Genomic DNA, 27,611 nt, shown 5'->3' with positions numbered 1-27,611 from the left:
CAAGAAGCGTAGAAGGGGCATTTTCTGAACAAACACTGAAGACAGCACATCAGAGGGGACCTGGCCCCAGAGACACCTTACTAGAGGATCCAGAGGCTGGGATGGGATGGGGTTAAGTCCCACCCACAACCTCATGCACACCCTCGGTTGTCTCCTTGATCTTCCCCTGGCCTGCCACAGACACTGGTGCTGGCCAGCCCGCAGCGGCCACAGCTCTGGAACCAGCCCGTTCACTGCCCAGAAGGGGAAACTGAGGCCTGGGCGCACAAAGCAGAGCCAGTAGTTGGCATCTCTAACCACAGCCCCTGCACTTCTCATGTGACTAACCCCCCCCAAAACCCTCCCCCGCTCTTCAAGAACCTGGTTCTCAGCTGCGTGCTTCAGAGGCAAAGAGCTGAGAAACCTCAGCGACCTTAGGTCTCAACTGGCAGAGAAATGAGAACCAGCTCTTTCCAGGAACCCTACTAGGAAGCTGAAACATATCACGGTTGTACGTTCTCATCTTTCTACAGGGAGGGGGAAAAAAGCAGGTTAACCAACAAAATACGGACAACACAGTTTTTGCTGTAACTCTCGAGTCTCCCCGCCCTCCCCCTTCTTTATTAAACCACAGCATTCGTCCCGCCTTCAGTCACACTACAGTGCCATCAACCATCAGTGTGACCACTGGCTCAGTGGCGAGCAGAGATCTCTAGCGCCCCGAGCCACACTGGGTGCTAAAGATCCAGGCAGGTGAGGGCTTGTGACATCACACAAGGAGCAAGCGCTTTATTCTCTTTAACTCCTAAGCTCTACTGAAGTGAAGTTAAACACTGTTTTCAAGCCTGCAGAGGAATACAAACACTAAATACCTCAAAATAAAAATCAAGACAGGAAGACCAAAGAATCTAAGGGCTTTTCAAGGTTAAAATAATCTGAAAGGAGACTAGAAATAAACAAACTAAAATTTCTGTAACTATTATCTTATTTGCCAGTTTTGAAGATGTCCTCAGGTGCCAGAACTTGGGAGACAGAAAGAATATATAGCAGTGCATCACTTCTGAAGTGATCATAGACAACAGGTTCCCATCTCAGGGGGTAGGTTTTCCTGATTTCAGTGGCCAAAAAGCAACTTAAACTCTATGTATAACAGACAGACTCTACAGTTAGGATTCTCTAAAAATAATGAGACGCCTCTCTTCGCCTTCTTCCAAAGTATATAATATATATTTAACAGCACATAAGAAGACACCACTTGAGCTTCCCTGGAGGCCAACAGGAAGTATTTTCACATATAAAAATTAAAAATTTAAACTTTCAAATCATCAATATTTTTTAAACATAATACAGACTTACAAATTGTTCAACATTAACCCATGACCCCACCCCAGCACGAAAATTCACCCCAAATCCAGAAGTCACAGTTTTTTGTTCCTAAAACCCCCACAGCACTGAACTTGATCCTCACTTCAAGCTGATTGCTAACGAGGCTCCTGACAGAGATCCCCGGGGAGGAACGAAGGGCGGTCGGGGCTGCGGCTCTGATCTACCCGGGCGGCACAGCTGCACCTCTGAGGTCAGGTCCATGTGAGTCAGCCCCCACGCCAGAATCCTAGAAGGGTGAGCTGGCAGCTTCCCCAGTCTTTTCCTCTCGAAGGCTGTCCGATAAGCACCTGGGAATTGACTTTTCTTGGAAAAAGGGTGCTGGTAAAGCTGTCAGGGCCAAGGCAATAGTGAGAAGTTCAGTTCTCTGCTCTTTGGATGAACTGTGTAAAACTTTTCTCTTAAAAGACACAATGTTAAAAATATTAAGAAAAAAATGTCTACAAAATCTGGAGGGCTGCCTTTTCCTCAATGGGTAAAGCTTGTGGGGTGGTGGGAAAAGAATCGAGGGTCCAGAATTGTAACTCTGCAGCAAAAAGATTAGATGGATGCCCTTCAAAACAGGTCACATTTCCTAAGATGTCTTGCTGAAGTAGCAAGAGCGGAGGGTGACTGCATGAGCAAGAGGGGAGGGGCGCCAACTCCCGAGGGGGGGTCCTACTGTGCGCCCCGCCCTACGCAAGACTGTCAGGTTTCAGGGCGGCCGCCTCGGCCCCCAGGGCATCAGGACTCAGCCTCTGAGCCAGAGCTGCTTTCCCGACTGACTTCGATCTGGAGAGATGGCAAGTTATCTAAGCGGCTCTTCTTTTGGCGAGACTGTTCTTTCTCCTTAATCAGAGCCCCCCATGCCCTCTGCAGCTCCGAGTCATCTTCCTCTGTGCCCGGCGCCCTGTGATCCCCTTTCTTCATGTTCTTTTCTTTGGTCTTGGGTGCAGATCCTAAGCGAGTCCATAAACTACCTGTGTGGGTGAGAAGGCATTTCAGCTCTGGCAGTTGATGCTGAGCAAGGGCACTGCAAGGCCTCACATGCAGGCAACACTGGGGGTGGGGGGTTCTGGGGCATTCCCTGGGGGTTCAGGGAGCAGTACTGGGCAGGTCCTCCCAGTTCCCTGCCGGCAGACTGAGGGAACTGGATCTGCCTAGAGATCCTCCCAGCTCGGGGACACGCCCCACCCCCCACCCCGACACCAGACACATCAGAATGAGCTGGGAGCCTGTGTTCCCTCTGCCCCTGTCTGCTGAGACAACCTCTGTGTACAACTGCTTTCTGCCAGGAGTGGGCCATTCCCAGGCCACCCCTGCCTACAGCATGCTGCAAATTCATGGACCTGCTATGCTGTCAACTTCTGAGATTCTGCCCATCCTCCGTCCACAATAGACAAATACATAGCATTTTATAGGATAGCCACATGATAAGGCAATTAAAAGTTTTATTTATAAAGGCTATAACTTATATGGAAAAATGACCATGATAAAGTGTTATATGAAAAAAGTACGATATGTATACGGGCAAAGGTTGGAATAGCAGGAAACTAAAAAGCATTTGTGTTAAATACAAAGAATCAGGGGTGAGTCTCTTTCCTGCTTTCTACGTTTTCCACAGTGTTACCATTATCATCACGATGATGATTATCATGGAAGAAGGAAGACTCATTTATTTTTGTCCTGTGCTGCTTCTGTCCTTGTATTAACAAAGTATTTCCATGCCGCACCCATGGTCTCTACTCTTACCCCGTTTCCTCCCCAGCAGTTCCCGCCGTTACCAACCTGACTTCTTCTCTCGAGTATCAGAGTAGAGGCCTTTAACATCCTGCCTGGGAACACCCAGCCTACTATGTACATCAGAAAAGGGCTCTCTCCGAACAACTGGATTACTACTGAAAGCCTTTTCTGGAGAATATGGTCTTTTTCCTAATCGCTGGCGTATATCTAGAAAAAGAAAAAAGCACTTCTGTGACCACGCAAGTATACTTTGTCATCTGTACTGCCAACCTGAGATCTCTAGGACGTGATGCCAAATCTCCCCAAGTGAGGACATGGGGCCCAGCACAACCAAGCTTCTAAAAGCCTTCCCTCTATACAGCCCAAGAAAATTCAAGTGAGAACCCACAGGGGCTCGAAGTGGGGGGAAACCTTGGCTGACTGCTCTAGAAAGGAATTTCTGAGGCAGAATTGTCTTTTTTTCTTTAAATAGTAGAATTAAGAGCAAATAATTAACAAACAGTGCAGCTAATGAGAAATACTGTAAGCTCCCTGAGGGCAGAAGCCCCACTCTCTGAACATGTAAGAAGCTAGTCAATAAAGACTGTCACACTGAACAATAACGGTAATGAGACTGACAAAAAGCAAAGGATCAAGGGAAGCTGTCCCAAATCAAGTCTGCTTTTCCTCCAACCCCTCTGGAATCTGCCAATCCTCTGGAGCTTTCTCACAAACATTCATGAACAAGTCCCTGTGCTGGGCCTTCTCCCACCTCGCCCTACTGAGAACAGCGCCCCCATCTTCCAGCCCCTCAGGCCTTTCCGTTTCCTCCCAGTGCTGAGTCTTCCTCCTTTACAAGGCTGGACATTTTCATCAGTTCCTCCACTGTCCCTGATCTAGTTCAGGACCTTGTTACTTACTTAACTCTATGGCACCCTACACTGCCACCAAGCTTTATCTAAGAGATATAAGATCAGGTTACTTCCCACCTCAAAGAACTAGGTTTGCTGACTGAGATCCTATTTCCTCTCCGAGGCCTCATTCCACTGCCATGTGCTCTGAGACGCCTCCCACAACAGGTGTTCCCCCAAAAGACCCACTCCCCTCTTTGCTCCCACAGCCCACTGCTCAGAGTGCCTACCAGACCACTCACTCCATTCAGCTTCAGGCAGAATTACCTGAGCATGTGCCCTTATGCTGCTCCATCTGAGTCTATGATGAGCGGGCATCCCCTGTGGAGACTTACGACACCCCCAGTGCCGAGCCCTGGCACACAGCGGGTACGGCCTACGATGTGCATGTCTGCACATATAAACTAACCAGTTCAGATTCTTAACCATTTATACAATAATTCGACCTAATTTCTATTACCCTTATGTATACCAAAGACATACAGAGTAAAATCACTGTTGGGACAAAAATATCAAAAGCTGGTATTGCAAAAATCTGATTAAATTTCATGCCCTCAAGTTCCAGTGCCTAACCCAAAATTTATAAGTGATGAATCAGGACAATTAAACTGGTCCCCAAATAGCAGTGTTTTATTCAAGAACCTCCCCTGTCCGCATCTGCTTGCTGGAACTCGGGACAGAGCCCAGAAACACAGGTGAACAATACCTGTTTTAGTGCTGCTGCCAGCTGGCCGTGGACGCGTGTGCTGGCGTTTTTCATCTAACAAATGTCTGACGTCTGCAAATTTCTCGGCTGGTAATTTGTTACCAATTCGGTTTTTTATATTGCTTGTGGATAAAGTATCTGCCCTCATGGAGTTCCTTAAAAAAAGAGAGGCAGGGGTACAGTTAAGCAACTTGAACTGTGGGAAAACACTCACACAACAATCCCACACACTTTGGAAAAAAACAATTTAAGAAACCCAATCTAATACGGCCAACATTCACTTAACAACACCATACACCAGTAGTTATTTGCTCACAAAAGTCACGACCGGCTTGCTAAAGAGGCCAGTTGGGGTGGCCGAGTCTTCCGGGGTGGTTTCCACACGCAGTATCTGAGAGCGATTGCAGAGCACATAACCATACCTGCCCTTCTCCTGGGACACAGGCCTAAGTAGAGGCCTGCGAAGGACTGAAGGCCTCTGCTTTTCCCGGCTGAGAACTGGTTGCAGTCAAGATATAAGACAGCCTACAATCCCTTTCTTTAAAGGGAAGACCTCTCCCACTGTGTCAGGGCAAGGGCATTATTCTGGCAGCATCTGCCATTGGAAAGTTCTCTAAAAACTAAGGATGTGAACATAAGCCATACACATGAACCAGCTTACAAGTTTCTTCTCTTTTCCCAAACACACCATCAGGAGCTCTTTTAAGAGAGCACCCCAGCCTCCAGCCCTCTGAGACATGCCTATGCTCTCTGCCCTCAGGAATCTGCTCAGCCCCACCAGTCACCAAAGAATGCATATTAAAACAGCTGTACTTCTTTGTCCACAACAAACACCAAAAATCACAGTGATAATACCTAAGGTTGGTGAATATCTAGGAAACAGGTGGTAATGTGAGTGGGTAAAATCTTATAGGAAGAAGTTTAGCCATACCACATTTTAAAGCACGTGCGTTGTTTTGCACAATAGCTGGAATGTACCTAGTTAGTGCAACAGTAACAAAACAGAAGATTAGGGAACTCTCTGGTAGTCCAGTGGTTAAGACTTTATGCTTTCACTGCTGAGGGCCCAGGTTCAATCCCTGGTCAGGGAACTAGTATCCTTCAAGCCGCAGGGTGTTGAAAAAAGAGCAAATGTCTACACTATATTAAATGGAAAAAGCGTATTTCAAAACAATATAAACAGTGTAACTTAATTTTTGTACAAATATATCTATAATTTCCCCATATGTTATATATACACATAAAGCTGACAAGAAAGTTATTCACCCAACTGCTAACAGTCACTCTCTTAGGGGAGGATGAGATTACAGGTGACTTCACCTTCTGTATCATTCATAGTTTTTATAACAAGGATCACTTCTTGTTCATTAAGAGGAAAAACCAGATGCTTTTACTCAAATTTTATAAAGGGCTGAAATTAGAACCGATAAAAGTGATTATAAAATTAAGAGGTACTAAGAAGTTAGTAATTGGATTTCAATCAAATTAAAAGCTAGCAGTGATAAAAAGAAAAGAATATTTTTACCTGATATTTTTCAACTGAGATTCCACCTCATCAGCATACATGGTCATTTTCATGCTCTTCTTTGGTGAAGGAGTGGAAATCATCTTCAGCTCTAGATCATAGTCCATTTCATCGGAGTCTGAGCTGCTGGCACTGGACCGCCTGGACACGCTCCGCTCCTGGGTCTGCCTGCGGGCCGGGGGCTCTTCGTGGCACTCCACCACCACTCTGTCCTCCGCATCCATGTCCTGGTCCTCCTCCTCCTCCTCCTCCTCCTCTTCAATAGGCTCCTCAGGAACGTTCACCAGTCCTAAGGAATTTAACCAAAAATCACCATTAGTAAAAGCACCAATACGAACACCTGATTTTCTGTTCTACAACAGTGACCTTTTTAGAAGATGAGATTCCCATCCTAAGAGTTTACTGGAGCACTGTCTCTAACAGTGCTGATCTGGTTACCATTCTGACCCCTACAATACATAAACACCTAGGTAAAGGATGGCCTAGCAGCCTGATGCAATTTTATAAAGTTATCTAATACAGACCCTCATCATTATTCACAGATTCTAGATTTATGAATCTGCCACTTTTATATATAATTCCACAACCAACGCCCATGGCACTTTTGTGGTCATTTGTGAACATGCACAGGAGCAGCAAAAAATTGAGACACCAGCCATGCAAGTTCCCAGTTGCAGGGAAACAAGCTTGTGTCCTGACTTTATGGTGCAGCTCTCAAACACTGTAAACAACTGTGCTTTTTGCAGTCCATGAGTGCTACTTTTTAACACCATTGTGATTTTTATTGATGATTTCCCTGTTACAAACAGTCTCTGAGCATAATTCCAAAGCTGTCTAGTGTTTCTAAACACAAGAAGGCTGCGATGTGCCTTATGGAGAAAATACATGTGTGAGACAAGCTTTGTTTGGGTGTGAGTTCCAGGGCTGCTGCCCTTGAGTTCAACATTAATAAATCAACATGTATTAAATAAGGTGTCCTTAATCAGAAACATATATCAAATTAAGGTTCTATATTGATCAGTTGACAAAAAGTGTGATTAAGGGTCTCTGAATGGTTTTCAATGATCACGGTGACTTTACAGAACATAACTGCCATGAATAATGAAATGTACCTTTAAAGGTCATGGGAAAATGCTCAGAAATGGAATAAGCACAATATAAAATATATGTCCACAACAGTTACATTTATTGTGAAAAGAAACAAATAAGAAAAATGTAAAATGAAATCAAATCAGTTCTTATCTTTTTGCCTTTTAATTTCTTTGATATGCATACTAAGATTATATGATAAAAATATCTTAAAGTAAGTGAAATTGGAAAAGCTTAACTGTCTAACAGAAAAGTATGTGCATTAAGATGTAGATTTCAAATATCCAACTTTAGACATTCACATTAAATTAAAATGTATAGATTTCACCTCTCTCTGTCCCTACTACAATGATAAAAGTGTATGCCTGTTATTCTGTGTTTGTACGCTGACTTGGCTGGTTCTACAAAGCATGTAGATTTTCACAGATTGGTTTCAACATAAAAACAATCTCTATAAAATATAATGAAAACAGCTCTTTAAGAATAAGCACCAAAAGAAAGAAAGGGGGGAAGAAAGGGAGATTTGAAGGGTGGGAGGGGGAGACAGAAGAACAGAAAAAGAAGAAAAGAAAAAAGACAGATGGAAAAAACAAAATGAAACCCACATTGCATCCCACTTCACTGCGGCATTCACGTGCACAAGCCAATCAGCAGAAAGTACTAGACACACCAGCTTATTTTCATCATCAGACAAAAGAACAATAAAATCAACTCATCTGACAAAATAATTAAAAATTTTTTTCATGCAGCTTTTGTTATTAATAGGAAAATTAGATTCCTTAGGAAAAGTTTTAATTTTTCCTACATTTTGCCTTTATTGTTAGAATAGCTTTTATAAAATCATTTGACCTCTTTGTATGGGCAATTTCAAATTAATTGTGACTTGACTTACTTTCCTATATGTTGGCAGAGGGTGAGGGCAAGGAAGAGAGGATGATAAAGTTTGGAACCTTAAAGGACTGTATTAAGGATAAAAATGTCATTTCAGGAGCCAAACATGTGTCTACCCAAGAGCTGAGCAGGCAACTACCGGAATGTCGGTGTTTATAGGACGTCAGGCCAACGTCGTCCCCAATCAGGGCTCTCTTCTTAATAACATCCCGCTGAATGCGACGGGAATGGTATCTCCGCTTCCTGCAACATCGCCAAAATAAGCACAGAATCAAAAACCAAGAGGAAGGGCCTCGACGTCCACTAGTTAATGTCAACTACACCCTGACACGACGTTAGGTGCTGACAGAGACGTGTCGCATGAAACCGAAACTCAGCATTCTCACACCATTTACCACAGTTAAAAGCCTTGAGCTCTTTCTTCTTATCTTCCTTCACGTCCATCCACACATGGTGTTGACAGTCCACTGCATAATACCCGCTGAAGAATACCAACTAATGTAGCTCCCAGAAGGATTATGAAAAGCTTAAGTACTATATAAACTATTGTATTTAAGGTTTTGGACTCACCAAGAGTTACTAAGAATTCCTTTCATGCCTCCGTAATTTGGATTCCCATATTTCATGTAATACTGACTTCTCCTTGCTGCTCCAAGTTCCTTTTTGTCATCTAAAAATTAATTACAACAGTTACCAAGGACTCCCTGTGGGTGTGAAGGCAATGCTGAGTGGGTTTGAAAAAACAAAAAGAATGTTTTTCATAGCTGGGATCAGATCAGCACACTGCCTACAGAAGAGAAAGATGCACTATGACCACTCTGAGTCCTCCTAAAGCAGTGCAGTGTCGAGAGGGTGGAGCAAAACTCAGAGACAATGAGGTTAAGCTGCTGTCGGGGAGCTGACTTCAAAGAGAAAATACCAGCAACAATAACAATAACAACAACACAATTCCAAAGAAGTGTAAGAGAGTGTAGGTTATCACCAGTGTTTAGAAATCAAAAAGGCTTTTAGAAGAGGTGGCACTTTCACTGCCCCCTGAAAGATGATATTCATTTCTGAATGACAACACGCTGTAACACAGAATCAGGGTCCAAGAAACGGTTATACATAGGTCCATGTATTTGGTAAACCATGCACTCAAATAAGCAAAAGGAGAAAAGAACCCCCCCATTTATCAAGGTAAAATGCCAGTTAACAGGAAGAAAAGGTGGTCAGTGAACACACATATTTTCACAATATAAAGGCCTCTTGACAAACTCCCTGGGCACTCACTCACTACAAAAGATGAATACCGATGAGAATGTACCCAGTGCTACAGGTAAACCCAGTGGCATAAACCAGAATGTGCACCCTACAAAAAACACGCCAACCAGTTCCTTGGAGAAATAGCTGATTCCAGATCTGGGGCTAGGAAAGTACGAGTTGAGACTGGCAAACCAAGATGGTTCCTGGTGCCATAATAGCAAGAAAGTACCCAAAGAATCATGCAGGCATGTCAAAAGAACACAGTGTGAAGAGGCTCTACTGATCAGATCAAAAATAACTTGTGAATCAAAGTAATGACAGCACAGATGCTAGCCCACTGAATAAAACTCCACCAATCTAAACTAATGTAAACAAGCAAATGCATTTTTAAAAAAACAGGTAAATACATCAATAAATGGGTAAAAGGGGAAGCTCTTCCTTACAGGTAAAGTGCCAACTAGTAAATCAGAGAGTTAAAGAGTCATCAATGGATCTAAAGCTACTGTACGGCAATCTGATGAGGAACAGGCTATTTACATAGCCTCAAAGCATCTCTCCACAAAACTGCAAACTATAAATGGAAAAAGAATAACTTTCCAGTGACAAACCTGAGGATTGTTACCTTAGCCAGGAGATAATGGCTGACATCCCCGGAAGGGGACAATAAGTACAGTGTGCCTCCCAATTATGACACTGAAAATGACACAACTTCTGTGGTATAAACGCACAGCTCGAACTTAATTAGGAGGAGACAGCAAACAAACCCAAACCAAGAGGCAGCTTACAAAATAACGAGCCTGTTCTCTTTAAAAATGTCTCAGTCAAGGAAAACAAAGCAGAAGAGCAGTTCCATGTTCAGGGATACTAAGGGAACACGGCAGACTTAAACGCCCGGTCCTGGAGTGGATCCTAGTTTAGCAGGGAAGTAGTATAAAGAATAACCCAAATTTACTTGACAATCATCATCGTCGCTGCCGTCATCATCATCAAAGACTGCCAACATACTGCACTCAATGTGTGCCAGGCAGTTTTAATATACACAGCAGGGGTACTAGTAAAATCTGAACACAGACTGTGAATTGGATAATAGAATGGCACTAATGTTAAATTTCCTGATTTTGATGACTGTGTGTAAAACAAAGTCCTTGTTCTTCAGAAATACTTACTAAGTATTCAGGGGTGAAGGGTTGTCATTTCTAATTAACTCTCAATTGACTCAAAACCACTCCCCCCACATTATTAATGCATATCAAAATCACTGTGCATAAAAGGCCTTATAAATTATTAATAGGCTTTTAATTTAATTCTTCTGAGAATTAGAGCTGAATGGTACTATTAGCAACGTCTAGGAAGACACTGCCGTGATACATGAAATTTTTAAAAACTTTCATAGTTCAAAAGATAAATTAGCTGAAAAGCATATGCAGCAAACCAGCTTTAACAGAAAATAACTTACATTAGCCAGATATCACAAAAGTATACAAATAGCTATTATCCACTTTCAGTGTCTGAAATTCCAATTCAGGCAGCAAGTCATCGATTTTGTTAAGTGCAGAACATTACAGTTTGAAGGATCTTTGAGATTACTTGGTCTAAGTTTCAATTCAAAAGAGAAGGCATCACTTAATAAAAATCACTTCAATTAAAAATAAAAGTCAGGGGCTTCCCTGGTAGCTCAGTGGTAAAGAATCCGCCTGCCAACGCAGAAGATACGGTTTCGATTCCTGATACAGGAAGATCCCACATGCCAAGAACAGCTGAGCCCCTGCACCACAACTACTGAGCTTGTGCTCTAGAGCCCAGAAGCGACAACCACCGACCCCACACACAACTACTACTGAAGCCTGGGCACCCTGGAGCCCATGCTTCGCAACATGAGAAGCCACCGCAATGAGGAGCCCCCACTGGCCAAAACCAGAGAAAAGCCCAAGCAGCAAAGAAGAGCCAGCACAACCAAAAATAAACAAATTAAAAAAAAAGTTTTTTTTTAATCAATACCAATTATCATTTACCTTTTGTAGCAAATCTCATGAATAACCTATTTCCTTTAGCAAGTTTGTTAGCTGGACGAAGATCGTTTCTTAGCAGAGACTCTTCTTCTACCTGCGACAACGTGTCCAACTTAAGAAAAAAAGAGCATTTTCGATATAAAAATTACAGCCTTTCTTCATGTTCATTCAGTAGCAAAGATACCATGGATTAAGAAAGCAATCTACTTTTAATAAAACCCATAAGCATCAGAGCACCAGTTCCTCTGCAGAATGTCTGAGTCAGAGGTCTTCCCTGACCACCTTGTCTAAAAGAATCATCTCCATCATTCTCTATCCGCTTACCCTTCTTTACTTTTCTTCATAGCACTCATCACTTCCTGACATTACATTACATATCTGCGTATCTGTGTATTGTCTGTCTTCCCCACTAGAATGTAGGCTCCAACAGGGCAAGGACTTTGTTTTGCTTGACGCTATATCCCCAGCACCTAGAATTTGGTATATAGTAGGCACTTAATAAATAATTTAAAAATGAATACACTTCAATATTTCCAACAACAGTACACAGGCCATTAGGAAATACACCATTACTTGCTATTCCTTAATTTTACTGATTAGATAGCACTGCAAAGTCTTTTTCAATAAAACCATTTCCTTTCATACAGAAGTGTGAGTACTAAGATCTCAAGACGAATCGGTCATTACACCCACAAGAACACAAAAGGCCGAGAGCCTCGGCCCCCCTCAGGAGGTGCAATGGGGCAAGTCAGCGGAACACAACGTCCTATTATCCTAAGCCTTTAAGGCTCAGGTATCAAGGATGCAGGCAGCTGTTTACAATGAAAACTCACAGACACCTCTGCCCTCTACTGACCTCTACATCACTTGAGTTCTCATCTTCAACTTCTCCTTCTTCAGCCTCATCGTCATCAGAACTGTCTTCCTGCTTGTCTAAAATGCAATGTGAGGGACAAGATGAATCTTCACTCCATCTCACATACGTTAAAAGTCTAACACTGTCTCCTCCTCTTTATTAATGATCCAAAGTATCACAGCTTGTTTCGGAAATAACTGGCAATGAGATACTACATAACACTATACAGAAATTCAAATTGTAAAGATTAGGACCGTCAGTCCCAAAGTCTTTCCTCTGTGGTCAGTTACCTTTTTTACTTTTCTCGGATGACTTGTCCTCATTGGCATCCTTGCTTCTTATCTTATCCAGGGCTGGCAGAGAACTCATATTGATAAGGGCTCTCGTAGCCGTCATTTCATCCAACCAAACCACATTACCTAAAATAAGATGTAAAATAACACATCGCATCCAAGTGATTAAGTTTCTTGAGAGCAGAAACTATATTATATTCATTGCTACAGTATCATTCAGCTATGGACTGGCATCAATAAATGTACAGACCAACCAATGAAAGGAAGTATAGAACCTGGTAGTAAAAACTTCTTTAATAAGATTAGCCTAGAGAAGTATTCCAAACTGGGTCCCACAAAATAATGGTCAAGTACTCCATAAAAAAAAGTTCTATATATTAAAAATGCCTGACATACAGTAAGTGTTATACATAAGTGCTAGCAGTTTCTGATGATGATGATGAAAATGTCAAATAAATGTCCTTTATCTTCTATTCTTCTGCCCCTCACATGGAAGCCCTCTGCTCTTCCTTGTCATCCAGACATGCTAAATGATGTTTTCCTACTGTAAAGTGTGGGTGATGAGGGCACCCATGACATATATAGAATGGAGGCATGACAGCCACTTGGCTTTGCAGCAACCAATTTATTCTGTTCCTTTAAGAGAACTTAGCAAGAAAAAAGTTTTGAGAAGATCAACTTTAAAGCAGCATTTCTCAAACTCAAGTTACCCCTGTATCTGAGTTTGGAGGATGTAGGTCTAAAGAGTCTCATTTTTTGTTAATAATATGCCACATTGTTGTTGCTGTTATTTAGTCACTAAGCCGTATGTGAATCTCTTGTGACCCCGTGGACTGCCGGCTGCCAGGCTCCTCTGTCCATGGGATTTCCCAGGCAAGAATACTGGAGTGGGTTGCCATTTCCATCCCCAGGGGATCTTCCTGATTCAAGGGATCAAACCTGGGTCCCTTGCACTGGCAGGTAGATTCTTTACCACTGAGTCCCCAGGGAAGCCAAATATGCTACATGGTCTTGAGCAAATAATTTCCCTCCTCTGTTTCTCAGTTTCTGATGTACAACAAGAGGGAGTGAGCTGGGTGATGCTAAGGGTCCCTCTAACATCGCTTAGATAGATAGTTTTAATTAGTTAAATCAGGTGTTAGCAAATCCAGCCCATGATCCATTATTCATTCATTCATCCATCATCCATCCATTTATCTACTTATATTTGTACTTTATTTATTTAGTTATAAGTAACATACAATAAACTACACAGCTGCCACCTGTTTTTGCAAACAAAGTTTCACAGAAAACAGCCAGGCTCCTTCAGTTATATGGTCTATGGCTGTTTTCATGCTACAGTGGCAGAGCTGGGTAGATTCCACAGAGAACATGTATGGTCTGCAAAGCTTACAATACTTTTTATCCAGTCTTTTATATTTAAAAAAAACAAAAAAGTTTGCCAACCCCTGATCTGGATGGTCTAAGTTAAGCAAACAGAAAAAAGGAGAAAAATCTTTTAACTCAGTCATGTTTCTTCTTTTGGTGATTTAACATCTAAAGAAAGCAGCCAGAAAAACTGGGAAAACCAGGTCAACATGCTGGCAGAAAGTGAAGCCAGACTAGAAGTGAGTCAGGACCAGGAGGCAGCAGAGTGGGTACCGAATGTCAGGCTAGACTTGGAGTAGGGACGCAAGTCAGAATTCACAGCTGGCTCACAAGTGGAACAGCCCCAGATGAGGGCCAGCAGATGACGCTCGAGAGAACAGACCAGAGCAAGCAGAGCTGAGAGGTCTGGCACAGCTCAGAGGGTTCTGGTCTGGTTCCAGGTCAGAGACAGCACTCTGAAAAGCGGCTGCAATGACAAAGTTGAAAGCCCTGGAAAGGCAGCCCCAAGGCTATGTAGTTGGACTCACGCCTTTGCTGGGAAACTGTGGGTGTGAGGAGAGGTCTCAACTGTGTACCTGGATTCAGACGCCAGCAACCAACCTCCCAGGGGCCTGACCACCACCTCTGAGCTGACTCAGAACACTTACGGAAAATGATATGGCAGGCTGGCTAATGTACAAGGACTCTGGTTCTCATCAGTGGGAAATTTTTCTCTCCTGGGCTGAAGGCAGAGGTTAAACACAGTCTGGCCACAATCATTCACCATTTGAGATGGCAAGAATTCTTTTAAAATCATATATGAAAGCATACTCAACAGAAGACTTGGGGGTACTCACAGGAGGTATCATCCAACCACTCGATGTGAGCCGGAGGATATTCTTTAAAATAGGAAAAGACATCCTGGGTGCTCATCTCATCTACTCCGCAAATGTAGATTGTCTCCAGTCTCACTTTGGGGATTGCTAGGAAAACAGGACACAGAAAAGATGAGAGAATTTTCCCACCTGCTGCTGCACATCCCACAAGTACCCCTTTATGACAGTTCAGATAATATGTATTTTAAAGAGAAATACACTGGGACTTCCCCAGCAGTCCAGTGGTTAGGACTCTGTGCTTCTACTGCAGGGGGTACAGGTCCCATTCCTGGCCGGGGAACTAAGATTCCACATGTCGCATTGCAAAAAAATAAAAAATAATATGCTGAAAGAGATGACAATTATTTCAAGAGAAAATAAGACTTGACAGCAAGGCAAACTTTCACAACAAGAGCATTAAACAAATGACTTAATTCAGAATGGGCTTATTAGCCTAAAAAAGATTAAACCAGTGGTGCTCATAATATACACGATACCTCCTCCTCAAAATGACCTGTAGTAATTAAAGGAATATAAAATGCAACAGGATTATACACTGAACTTGATAAACTGATTCTAACATTTTTTAAAGGTATGTCAAAGAGAAATGTGCATTAGTCCAGACAATTCTGAAAAGAAGAGACACTGCCCTTGGATGTAAAGCGAAGTCTGAAACTGGAGTAAAGAAATCCTACAAATCAGCAAGAAAAGGACAGTCCCAAAGAGAAATGGGCAAAGGACAGGAGCAGGCAAGTCACACAAAAAGAAAGAAAAGGCCAATAAACATGTTAAGAGATGGCTGGCCTTACTACTAATCAGGAAAATCCACCTTAAGACAAGATTATCAGTTTCCACTGACCAGATGTTTAACTTGAGTCTTTTAGTATGTTTGTGGCAAAATGAGCCACTGCCTCTGCTGGTGGGAGCGTGAACTGGCACAGCCACTCTGAAGGGCAACTCAGAGCACCTATTACAAACATGATTAATAGGCTTAGGAATTCCCTTCAGTACCCGTCCGAGCACATGGGTTCACAGAGCGGCTCACAGATGTTCGCTGCAGGACTATTCTAATAACCCAGTGGCTATCAAAGTAGTAAACTATGGCCTATCCATGTCAGATCAATCATGGTTTACCCACATGATAGTCAGAGAACAGCACGCAAGCAGTTAGAAACAGAGAGATGATTTATCACATACCATGGAAAGATTCTAAGACACATTACTGAGTGAAAAAAAAGATTCAGAAAAATACACACATTAAAAAAACATAAATATCATCATATATTTTCTAAAGGTACATATTTACACAAATATCTAGGAAAAAAAAAAAGTCTGGAATAATTCAGTCCACACTGATAATAGCTCTTACCTCTGGGGAGGAAGAAAGGCTGAAGGCTGTGGTCAAAAGGAATTCCAGCATTACCAGAACTGTGTGTTAATTTTTTTAGTAAACACTTGAAGCACATTATTTAATTTTTTTAATTGTGAAATATGCAAATACATCAACAAAGAAAAGATATTTTTAAAAATATCTTAGATCCACCACCTAGCTTTATGCTTAAATTACTAAAATGATGTGAGGCAAATAAAACATTATATATAATACCAGGACCTGTGTAAGCTCTCTGTATCCCTTCTCTCCCCAGCTTCTCCAAAGCAGTTCTGTCAAGAATTCAACATCCATGACTCCTAAGGATGCTTTTATATGTCATATATTTTATTTAAAACAAACCCAAAATACACGTGAACACTTCCAGATAAAAATTCCTGGTTTTTTTTGGGGGGGGGGGTCATTTTGAAGAGTAAAAGATAGGTTTAATGGGAGCCCATTTAATGTGGCCAGAATAAATCAGCTAAGTGTCTTTCTGCCAACTCAGATTCATGAAGACAGAGATAACAAGATTTATGAATCCTAGCACGAGTTCTTATTAGTGCCCAGCATACAACAATGAGCAGAAGGACTTCTCTGGTGGTCCAGGAGCTAAGACTCCACGCTCCCAACGCAGGGGGCAAGATTGATCCCCGGTCAGGGAATTAGATCCCACATGCCTCAATAAGAGTTCGCATGGTGCAACTAAGACCGGAATAGTCAAACAAATAAATACATAAATAAATATTTTTTTAAAAATTAAAAAAACATGAGCAGAGACCTAAATGAGATGGAAGCCACACTGGCCATGCAGAGTGACTCTAACATGCAGGGTGGGAAACTGAAGGGGTAGCCCAGGGAACTTTCTCAGTTCTTCAAACTAAATGCCATGATGTCAGAAGAAAAAAATCCTATGAGAAGTAAAGAGCTGGTTCTGAAGAAGGTAACAAACAACAAGGAGAGTTCCTGGTGAAGGCAGAGGAAGTGGACTAAGGAGCAGGAGAAAAGAATCTTGGAGATGCTGATATGAAGAAGGATTTATTCATATGTGAGACAAGCTCAAGATACGATGGAAGCCTGCCAAGGCAAAATGTCAACACTCCGTCACCTTGCTGACAATGTCACTGCTTAAAATAAAACAAAGCAACAAAGATGGCACCTAGATTTAGGCCCGGCTGATGAGCAAGGACTAACTGCTGACGTGGCAGTAAACAGATGAGCTGGGGAATGGGAACTAGGTATTCACCAAGTGCTGACTACAAGCAAGGGGGTGAGGGAATCATCTTCCCTTCCAACAGGGGAGATCCCAATTACTGACAGGTAGCAGCACACGAAGGGCTCCTGGTGGCTCAGACGGTCAAGAATCTGCCTGCAGTGCAGGAGACCTGGATTCGATCCCTGGGTTGGGAAGACCCCCTGGAGGAGGGGATGTGGCAACCCACCCAGTATTCTTGCCTGGGGAATTCCCATGGACAGAAGAGCCTGGCAGGCTACAGTCCATGGGGTCACAAAGAGTCAGACACGACTGAGCTACTAAGCACAGCACATAAAACTCAAGTTTTCAGGAAAGCAGATTTCTGAAAATCCAAAGTAGTAGTAGTCAGTCCAAGCCTAAGATCAGAATGATCAAAAAACCTGGAAGACACTAAATACAGTAACTCAGAGTATGAGAGGTGATCCCAAGAAAAGAGAAAGCAGCAAAGTTTAGCTGAGCATGACTTGCCAAAGAACACTTACGGGAGATGGATAAAGGGCAAATTAAAAAATATAAGATAACAGATGTAAGAATCTGAAAAACTGTGTCAGGCTCTAAGACAACATAGAAAGTGCCAATGACAGACTGTCAAGTGAACAGAAAGAAAGCAGCATGACTACAAAGGGGAAAACAAAAATAAAGTCCATACTCAAAAGATTAGAAGGACTGTGGGCAACTTTTCTTCTTACTTCTTTCTCCAAATGATCTTTGGTGGACATGAACTGTCTAACATCTAAAGAAGAAAAGGTTATAGTCCAGAGCCAACAGGCTCAACAAAAATGCTGATGGTTGGTTTTATTTCCACGTGTTTGGAACAACATTGCTTTGGGAAGATGATGCAGGAGAAAGGGCAGGACTGTTTATCAATTTTGCTACAGTACTAATGGACAGAAGCAGCTCTCATTAAGTAAGAACCAAAACCCAAGACAGGTGACAAGGGCTTTAGAAATAGTTTTGTTTTGTTTTGTTTTAAATCTTTTGGCCTCGCTCTGTGGTGTATGGGATCTTAGTTCCCTGACGAGGGATCGAACCCATGCTCCCTGCATTGGCAACAGAGTCTTAATCACTGGACTGACAGGGAAGTCCCCAAGGAATCGTTTTAATAGATTCAAACCATCTAGTTTAGAGTTATACCCCACTGTACTGACTAAAACACGAAGCAGTGATTTCACAATTGGGTAATAATCTCTAAGAGGTTGCAGGGAAGGAGCAAGGTACCTTAAATCCTTGAGGACTAATCCCATGCTGACTTTCATAAAAGAAAAGAGAAATTCCCAAACAGATTAAAAAGACTGTCATTCTCAGAAATTTTTAAAAAAACAGCTTAGACAGAATCTCTGATCCCTTAAGAAACCAAGTCTTTCCCATAGGAAAATCTTTCCCAAGCAGCAAGCTAGCTAACCTCTTCTCTTTCCTGACTGGATTAGCAGGCCAAGAAATTCAAAGAAGACCACAAACAGTGTTCTACCTCAAGTTTATTAAGGCACATAATCTAGATCCCCATGACAATAAAATGAGAGAAGGGCCAGAAAATAGAATAAGACTATCATTCATGGATCTGTGTGTCATGGCGTGATATGGGATTATCCTGTTTGACATTTACCAACAACTGGAAGAACATGCAGAAGCCATACCAAAGGGAGGAGCGTAGCTAAAATGTTGAAGGGCAGAATTAAAATTAACATAACTCCACAGGCTGAAATGGAGTCTTGAAATCATGATGGAACTTAATCGGGATAAATAAAAAGGTAAGTTTTTTAAGGACACAATGAGAAAGACTCTTTCGACAGGTGCAGTTCCTGGGGGAAAGAAATGGTGCTCTGGTTGACTAGAAGATGACTACTATGAAGTGGCCAGGACAGAGACCATGGTCAGAGTCCTGCCAAGCACTCCACAAACCCAACCAAATCTGGAATCTGCACCTCATCTGGTGAAGGACAGCAAGAAACTGAGCAGGCTCTAAAGGAGGGAGACCAGAAAGTCTTGTCACGTGAGAGAGCCCAGGGAACAGGCTGCCCATTCCTTCACCTGAAGAGTTATTGTGTGAATGAGGAAATGACTTAATGTTGTTCTAAGAGTTATATAGCAACTAACAGATAGAAATTACTAGAAAGCAATTTCTTTTCAACATGAAGATGTATCCAAAAACAAGACTGACCGCTTCATAAATAGCTCTCATGCCACCACTAGGAACTGTTCAGGCAGAGGCCAGAGACCGCTGGGAACTTTGCCTAAATGCCTGCAGCACTGGGTAGGATACGGGACCCAGATGACTCCTAAGGTCCCTTCCAACCACAAGGGCATTGACCTTGGAGATAAAAAGATCCAAGCTGCTTAGCACCCAGTCACTCAAGAGGAGCAGGTCATTCAGTACAGACTGGTCTAGCACACCGCATCCCTGAAACTAGCAGAGACAGGAATACAGGCTTCAGTCAGACCAGACTTTTAAGTCAGCCTTGCTCCTTACTCCCTGAGGGACCTTGGGCAAGTTTCTCAACCTCTCAGCATCTTCCTTTCCCCACCAGTAAAATAGAAATGATAAAACTTTCCCTACAACGGGGCTGCTGAAAGGGTTCATTAACCACATAGCAGAGTGACTGGCACATGGTGAGCACTTATAGAATGGTATATTTCATTACTGTTGATATTAATAAGAAGAAATAACCTGATACCTTACTGTAGCTGCAGGAATCAAGATGTTTATTCCCATGTCCCCATTCTCACAAGAGGCTGGGCCACTTAAATGGCTGTCTGGAAGATGGAGAACGCCCGATAATAGTAATAACTAACATTTACTATGTGTCAGGCACCACTCTAGGAATCCTAACGTTTTGTTAGAACCTCCCAACAACCCTTTAAGAACTAAGTTAACCTGACTTTCCAGATGAAGATACTGAGGCTCTTAGAGACTAAATAACTTGCCTAAGATCACATTAGAAGGTGACAAGTCAAGATTTGAACACAGTCAGGCTTCAGAACCCACGCTCTTAGGGTACAGTTAACCCTGACTATACAACAGAATCACCAGGGGAGATGAAAAAATAGTAACTTTGAGAATTATCTAAACCTACCCCCCACTCTAATTTAAATTTATCTGGGAAAGGCAGCAGGGTTCTCTGAAGTTCAAGAACACAGTCTGAAGCCATGCTGCCTTCTGGGCCAAAAACAGGTTGTAACGAGCCACTGACAGACCAGGGAGATCTACGGTCTTTTATGAGTATCTTCAGAATCATGAGATCAAGATTGTTTTTCAAAAAGCATTTTTTTTTTTATTAAAATTTAACCCCAAAAGAAGAGATTCTATTCAGGAGGGTATCATATTCCCATTTTATCAACAAAGAGAATGAGACCTAAAAAGGTTCACCAACTTGCCCACGTTCACTAAGGAACTGAGACTGGATCCCAGGAGGGCTCCGGGCTCAGAAGAGCCCCAGCACAGGTGGGAAGAGAGACTGACGTGGGTAATTAGGGATGCTGCAGAGGGAATGGCATCTGAACCAGACAAAGTGTGGGACAAGGAAGGACAAATCAGCAGGGTGACAGGCATGAAAGAGATCAGAGGCAAGATGTCACATGGAGTGCACCCAGGACTAGAAGTAAACAGGCGTGGTGAAACCACAGTGCTTTCAAGGTGGAGCTGTGGGAGAGGCCTCAGACGTCTGTGTGGGTCCAGGGTGCAGGCACAAGAACGACCAGCTGCACAGCTGGCCCTGGCCTTCACAGGGCCTTTCCTGAAACAGACAACCACTCGAGCAGATGCCTGGAAACCTAGCCTGCGGGGCAAGCAAGGTCATGTTTCCAAATTGAACACGATGCAGAATAAAAACAGTGAAGTGGGGGTATTCTTTCTATCCCCTTCTGATGTCTATGTCAGAAGCTTTCTCTATCTCCTTTACACTTTAATAAAACTTTATTACACAAAAGCTCTGAGCAATCCAGCCCCTGGCCCTGGATTGAATTCTTCTCCTCCAGAGGCCAAGAACCCCGACGACTTTGCGTGATTCAGCAACAACCTCTCATCTTGGGGGCTCGTCCGGGATTCTTCAGGACAAGATGGGCCTGATAATCTATGTGAGCCTACTTCTGCTGACTCCAAAAATCCTGAGTCTGCCATTTGATCCTCAAGACAATGCCTTTCTGTCCTGGGCTCAATCCTACACTGCATTTCATAATCTGTCTAACTGCTGGGTCTGCAGAGCCCTCCCCTCTTCATTAGTGGAAGGCTTCCCGTGGTGGACATCTCCATTTCAAGGAAAGGGCTTTCTCCAAGTCTGCAAACACCTTCAACAATTCCATGTGATGCCTCTTCTTAAACCGATGACAACTAATAACCCTAAGATGGACTGATGTAACTATGGACATAATGTGACTTTTCATTTTGATGACTATTTTGCCTTACATTTCTAACTGTATAATGGGGTTTTCTAACTATCTAAAAGCTTTTAATTAAAAAAAAAAAAAGAAAAACCAGTGAAGTGGCATCCAGAGTCGAGCTACTCTGACCACTGGGAAGGACCAAAGAGGTCTGGGTCTCTGCTAACACGTCATACACATTGTAAGGAAACAGAGCAAAGCAGCTAAGAGCAAGGCTTTAGAGTCAGATAAACCTGGGTTCTAATCCTGACTCCACTTTTACTAGTTGTGTAAACCTGTGCATTTATTTAATTTCTTTGAGCCTGTTTCCTTCTCTGTAAAATAGGGATAAAAATATATTCCTCGTGGGGTTGTTGTGAGAAATGTGTACAAAACAAATATGTAATGTGCTAATTAACACAGTACCTCGTAAGAGAGCAAGTTCCTAACAAATAGTAGCTATTCTTTCATTCATTCAACATGTTTTTATCAAATAGGCAAACCTAGAGAAACTCACACAGCAGAGCACAGATCTTTAACGTGCACTCAGAGGGCTGCCTAAAAAGCCCTTCACCAAGTCTCAAATTTGCAAATACAACAAAGGGAGATCATTTGCATTTATGGAATAATAAACATGGCTGTGAACTCACTAAAAGGGAAGCAATAATTTTCCCTTCTATTTATAAACTGTCTTCAAAATCTGGGGTAGATTATTATTTAAGAATTCAGAGTGAAAAAATAAAAATAAAAAAAAGAATTCAGAGTGAGTTTCAGGAAGCAAACTACTTAACCCTAACAAAACACAAAAATAAAGTAAAATCACAAACTTGTATCAACAGAAGTATTAACGGTATCCCTCACCAATCTGACTCCCTTAAGAGTCTCACTGCGATACACTCCTGCTACATTTAAAGGCAAAGAAAAGTGAACAATAAAGCAGAAAATGAGTAAGAGTCCCACAGAGCCATGGTTCTAATCGCCGATCTGCCACCAACTCCATGATGTTCTCAGGGGCTCCTTAGACAGACAGTCTCCTGAAAGTCCTGACACAGCCAAATGAATACACATACACACACACACACACACACACACACACACACACACACACACACACACACACACACACACACACACACACACACACACACACACACACACACACACAACACAGCTAATGCAGCTCCTCATTAACAGGCCACCTCAGAAGTGGCGAATTCACAAGTTCCATGTGAGGTGAGGCCAGAAGCGCAAGGTCGTGGCAAGGAAACTGTGGAAAACTCCCCCCAAACACCCTGTACCTTTCTTCATCATGTCTCGGTCCAAGGCTACATTTCTTTGGGAAAGATTTACTTCTGATCGAAAATGGAAGCGCTTGGCTCGCTGTTCCTTCTTTTCAATCGCTTCCTAGAAAGTACAGAAAAAAAGCCAAAGAAGTGAAATGTGGAGGAGAGTTAAATCACAAACATCAAATGATACATCGGCGACAAACATCGGCGACAAGCAACTCAGAAGATATAAACAACATTGTGCCTTTCCTCATTTTTGCAAAGAACAGGATATTCGCAATGACTGGGAGAGTGGACACTAACATTGCTGCAATCTGTCATAATTTCCAGGATGACTCGGTGCCTATCAATGTATCTGTGCAGAAACTGAGGCACAAAAAAATTAAAATGTTTGCGAGGGGCACCTCAGCTAGTAAGGGGCAGATCTTCTCAGTGCTATTTCTAGCAGCCCCACCACCGCCCCCATTGCACATCGTCTGTGTGCATGGTAATCACACCTATCACGTTATGTCTGCCTGAGCAGTCCACTCCCTAAAGCTTTTTCTGTGCTTAAAAATAACACTGAAGTCAAGAAACTCTCTCTTCTATTCTAAACTTGTGTCCACAGAATTGCCAGTTTTCTTCCTGAAGTGACAAGCACTGATGCTTTCTGAAAAACCAAATAATCAGCTTCCTAATTTTGTTTTTTTTTTCCAAGAGCTAAAATATACCCAGGTCCAACTGTGGGTTTCTGATAGCTCTTTGGAACCTTCACTAATTGTATATTGACTTTACCACACTAATTGAAGGTCTGACTATAGAAAGCTTGTGGGGATTGGTAAGGCAGCAACACTTCTGTTATTTCCCAATAGTTATGTTAATTTTCTCCACTGAAGTCTTCCCTCTGGAAACAACTAGTTTACCTTCCTTTGGTAACAACCAAAGTACCAATTCTTGGCTACCACCCTTTCCCCCATATATTTGTTTCAAATAATAATAAATTGTGTAGGCTTAAGAACAGGATTGCATACCGCTTTTACAGTTTCAGTAAGAAAACACCTTCACTTCATTCTATTTTCCTATCAAAAAAGATGATCAGTTCTTTTTGCCTTTAAACAATTTGAGACAGATTGAGACCCAGATAAAACACAAAAAAGTAAGCATGACATACTTATTTTTATTTTTGCTTTCATACATCCAATATAGTAACCCAGTGTTATTTATTCAGAGTTGTAATTGAACTCTTTAAATGGCACACATTAAAATCAGAAAGAATGTTTAAGCTGAATATCACCCTCAATTAAAGCAACAAATAAGTACTGATTGTAAGGAAAATAATATGTCTGGTTCTGTGAAGAGTTGCAATGAAGCTGGTAATCTAGTAATAGCAATCACCAGATAAAAGGCAACACTCCCAGGCAGTGAAAACAGTTCAGTCCGCCTGGCCTTCAAAGTTTAGCCACATATTCATGAAAGTCTATTTTTCTAGGCCTCAATCAGTGAGGAATAAAGACATTTACTAAAGGCCTACTATGTGCCAGACACTTTTATGCTTTGCTTCATTTAAAGTGGAAAGAGTTCACACATTTTTTAAAAAATGGATAGGGACATCCCCTGCCAACGCAGGGGACCCAGGTTCTATTCCTGGTCGAGGAACTAAGATCCAACATGCTGCAGGGCAACTAAGCCTGTGCTCAGCAACAAAAGTCCCAAGCGCCACAAGTAAGACGTGACACAGCCAAATGTATATATATGTAAAAGGAACAAACAGAACTTTTTCTTAGACATGGTTAAGCACAAGTGTCTAGTGATTTTATCTTCTCACGAATTCAAGAACACACAAATGCTGCCTGCATGGTCTCAGGCATCATTGTGAAACACAAAATATAAACTTAAAAAGGCTTAATCCAACAACAACAAAAAAAAGGTGGTAATGAATAACTGCTGTTCTACAAGTCCTAGGGACTTGCTCATTAAGTTCAACCGCTTCTCAAAATGAATAAATGAATCATGGTGTATTTTACCTTGGAGGTGACATCAATTCCGGTGATGAAGCTGCCAGCCTTGTTTTCATATCTTCTGCTTGTGTCCTAACAAGAAGGGGATGGGTGAGAAATGCTAACAGGCAACTGAGGACAAGCGCATGATAAACAACAGCCTGACAACCCATTCCTTCTGGATAGTCTTCTTTTCAGCAATCTGTTCCCCACTCTGACAACCCTTTATTATGAGGAAGCCTGTCCCAGCGACTCCATGGTAGCAATCAACCACTCTACCATTCTAAATCAGAGTCTGTCCACAACCTAAAGTAATTCCATCTACTGAAGGTATCCGTGTAAATGAAAATCCAAAGGCGTTCGTGAGAAATATCCAAGATGAGGTACAGTCACTCATCTCCCCAGCCCAGACTGGGCAAATTCCTTGTGCCAGGCCACCAGATGGGGCACAAGTCTTCACCGAAATGCAGAAAGTCCAGGCTCACCTCGACCTTCTGAGGGAAATGCTGAACCACGCAATGAAAACAGGATGAGATTTGGCAGCTGGGGGACTCAAATCACAGATCTAAGGTTCACTGGTTAGAAGACACTGTACAAGTCCCCTGGCCTCTCTGGACCTAGGCTGCCTCTGTGGCATCTGCCTACCTTTCTGACCTCTTTTACTGCTCTCCCCCTTGTGCTACAGAACTTTCCGTTTCTCCAATAAAACAATCTTGTTCCCATCTCAGAGCCTCTGGGTTTACTAAGTTGCCCCTGCTGGGAACAAACTCTTCCAGATCTGCACATGGCTGGCTCCTTTCTGTCACTTAGGGTCCAGCTGAAATGTCACTATCTCAGAGGACTTTTCTGGTGATCCTGTGCCATTCTGCTTCCTGCTCTCCACAGCTTCCCTCTCCACTCTTCCATCCCATTAACATGTTTTATTCTCTCCACAGCATTCACCACTTTGGGAATTTATTAGTTAACTTGTGGCCCCCAACTGGAACATAAACTCCAGGACAGAGACTGATCCTGATCTTGATCAAGCGGCTAGGACTGTGCCTGCCACAAAGTGTGGGGATGCAACAGTACACGTCCAACGGAATGAATGAAGGGATGACAACATCTACTTCACAACTTCCGTGATATTTAAGTGATAACATGTAAACCACTATGTTAACTGCTGTTGCCAGAGTCATTATAATTTACAATCTGTACTGCTCCTACGTTTTTTAAAAAACCTTCTTCCATAATTTCAGTTTAAAAGCAACACTTGCAGACATGTGGTAAAAAAGTTGACCAGGTCAGATGAGAAATTAAGTACCAATACACGAGAAGAGCCACGCAGGCCTGAGACCAGCCCTAAGAACCAGACATCAGACCACCAAACCACAAGCAAAACACCTCTCGTCATTCCTATTGTGACAGAACAGAGGGACCAAGGACCACTGCTGGCTCGCTGATGTTCTGGTTCCATTAAGGGTGAGATGCTGCAGGCACGGTGTAGAAGTGGAGGCGCGCGGGGACGAGATGACCCTCGAGTCACAACAGAAACACCGAGTTTCTGCAGCTGACAAGCCCAGCCCTCCCGAGGGAAACCGCGGGTGCTCTGTTTAACAAACACCAGCTAAACTGGAGCAGGATGCCCGCGCCCCCCTCCCCGACAGTTCCTTCTGGGCCGCTCCAGGTTGTGTCCCCGCCCGGGGAAGGGGGGGCTCCCTCTTTATCTCACACCGCACCCCCCAGACAAGCCCTACCCCTCCTCACTCGCCCTCTTGCACAGAGCGGCTCGGAGGGGCAGCAGAGGGGGTGTCCTCAACTACCCCCCCAATCTCTCCGACCCCTCCTCCTCCAGCCCCCTTAACACCCATTTCCGGGCGCCCGGGCGTCCTTTCTTTAGCTCCCCCGTCTCTGCTCCCTCTGGCGCCCCCGCCCCCCGGGCGCTCGCCCCGGTGCCCCCTTACCCAGACTTCCCCCCGGCCCCGGCCGCCTCCCCTTCCGGCCCGCTCGGGCGCGGGACACTAGCTCTGCGACCTCCTCGCCCCCGCCCCCCGCCCGTACCGGGATCAGTTCCTTCAGCGAGCGCCGAACCGGCACGACCTCCAGTTCGCCCTCCTCCACCTCCATGGGCTCCGGTTCGCCTCGGTCCAAACCCGCTTCAGGCGACGGGAGCCCCAAGGCCGGCCCCGCCGGGGCCTCCGCCTTCACCGACACTCGCAGGCCCCGTACGGCCGCCATCGCCGCCCGCCGGCCGCACCACTGAGAGCCCGCCCGGCACACTGAGGGCTAGAGTGCCGCTGCTACTGGCCACGGAGCAGCCGCCGCTACCTAGAGCGTCGCCTTCTGCGGCCAGAAAGCCTTCTTGGGCGCCGGCGTCCCCTGGTGGCGGGAGGGACGCGGGGCCGGTTGGAGCTGTATCTGGTGAAGAGGAGGCGGGGCCGACTGGGAAACCTGGGCAGGGCCTGATGGAGGGGACAGTGCCTGGGCGGACTGCCTAGTGCAGTCTGGGCTTAGAATATAGCTACACCGTCTCTTCATGAGGGTGAAAGAGGAGAGTGAAAAAGCTAACTTAAAACTCAGCAT

The 27,611-nt window shown here is 43.5% G+C and overlaps 1 protein-coding gene across 1 annotated transcript; it reads right to left on the bottom strand.

Annotated features, from left to right (window-relative positions):
- Nucleotides 1-1,184: 1,184 nt before the first annotated feature.
- NCBP3 (nuclear cap binding subunit 3) lies at nt 1,185-27,298 on the bottom strand. The gene is made up of 13 exons (XM_065909210.1): nt 27,090-27,298; nt 25,077-25,142; nt 23,086-23,191; nt 14,793-14,918; nt 12,586-12,714; nt 12,296-12,372; nt 11,443-11,551; nt 8,756-8,855; nt 8,325-8,428; nt 6,206-6,494; nt 4,681-4,835; nt 3,130-3,291; nt 1,185-2,321 (listed from the first exon to the last, which is right to left on the bottom strand). The coding sequence occupies exons 1-13, from the start codon at nt 27,264-27,266 to the stop codon at nt 2,086-2,088; spliced, it is 1,836 nt and encodes a 611-aa protein (XP_065765282.1). The 5' UTR covers nt 27,267-27,298; the 3' UTR covers nt 1,185-2,085.
- Nucleotides 27,299-27,611: the final 313 nt, after the last annotated feature.

The sequence above is a fragment of the Muntiacus reevesi genome, chromosome 18 (assembly GCF_963930625.1).
Source record: "Muntiacus reevesi chromosome 18, mMunRee1.1, whole genome shotgun sequence".
NCBI lineage: Eukaryota > Metazoa > Chordata > Mammalia > Artiodactyla > Cervidae > Muntiacus > Muntiacus reevesi.
The sequence above is the reverse complement of the archived record's forward strand: the minus strand, read 5'-3'. Positions and strand labels throughout refer to the sequence as shown.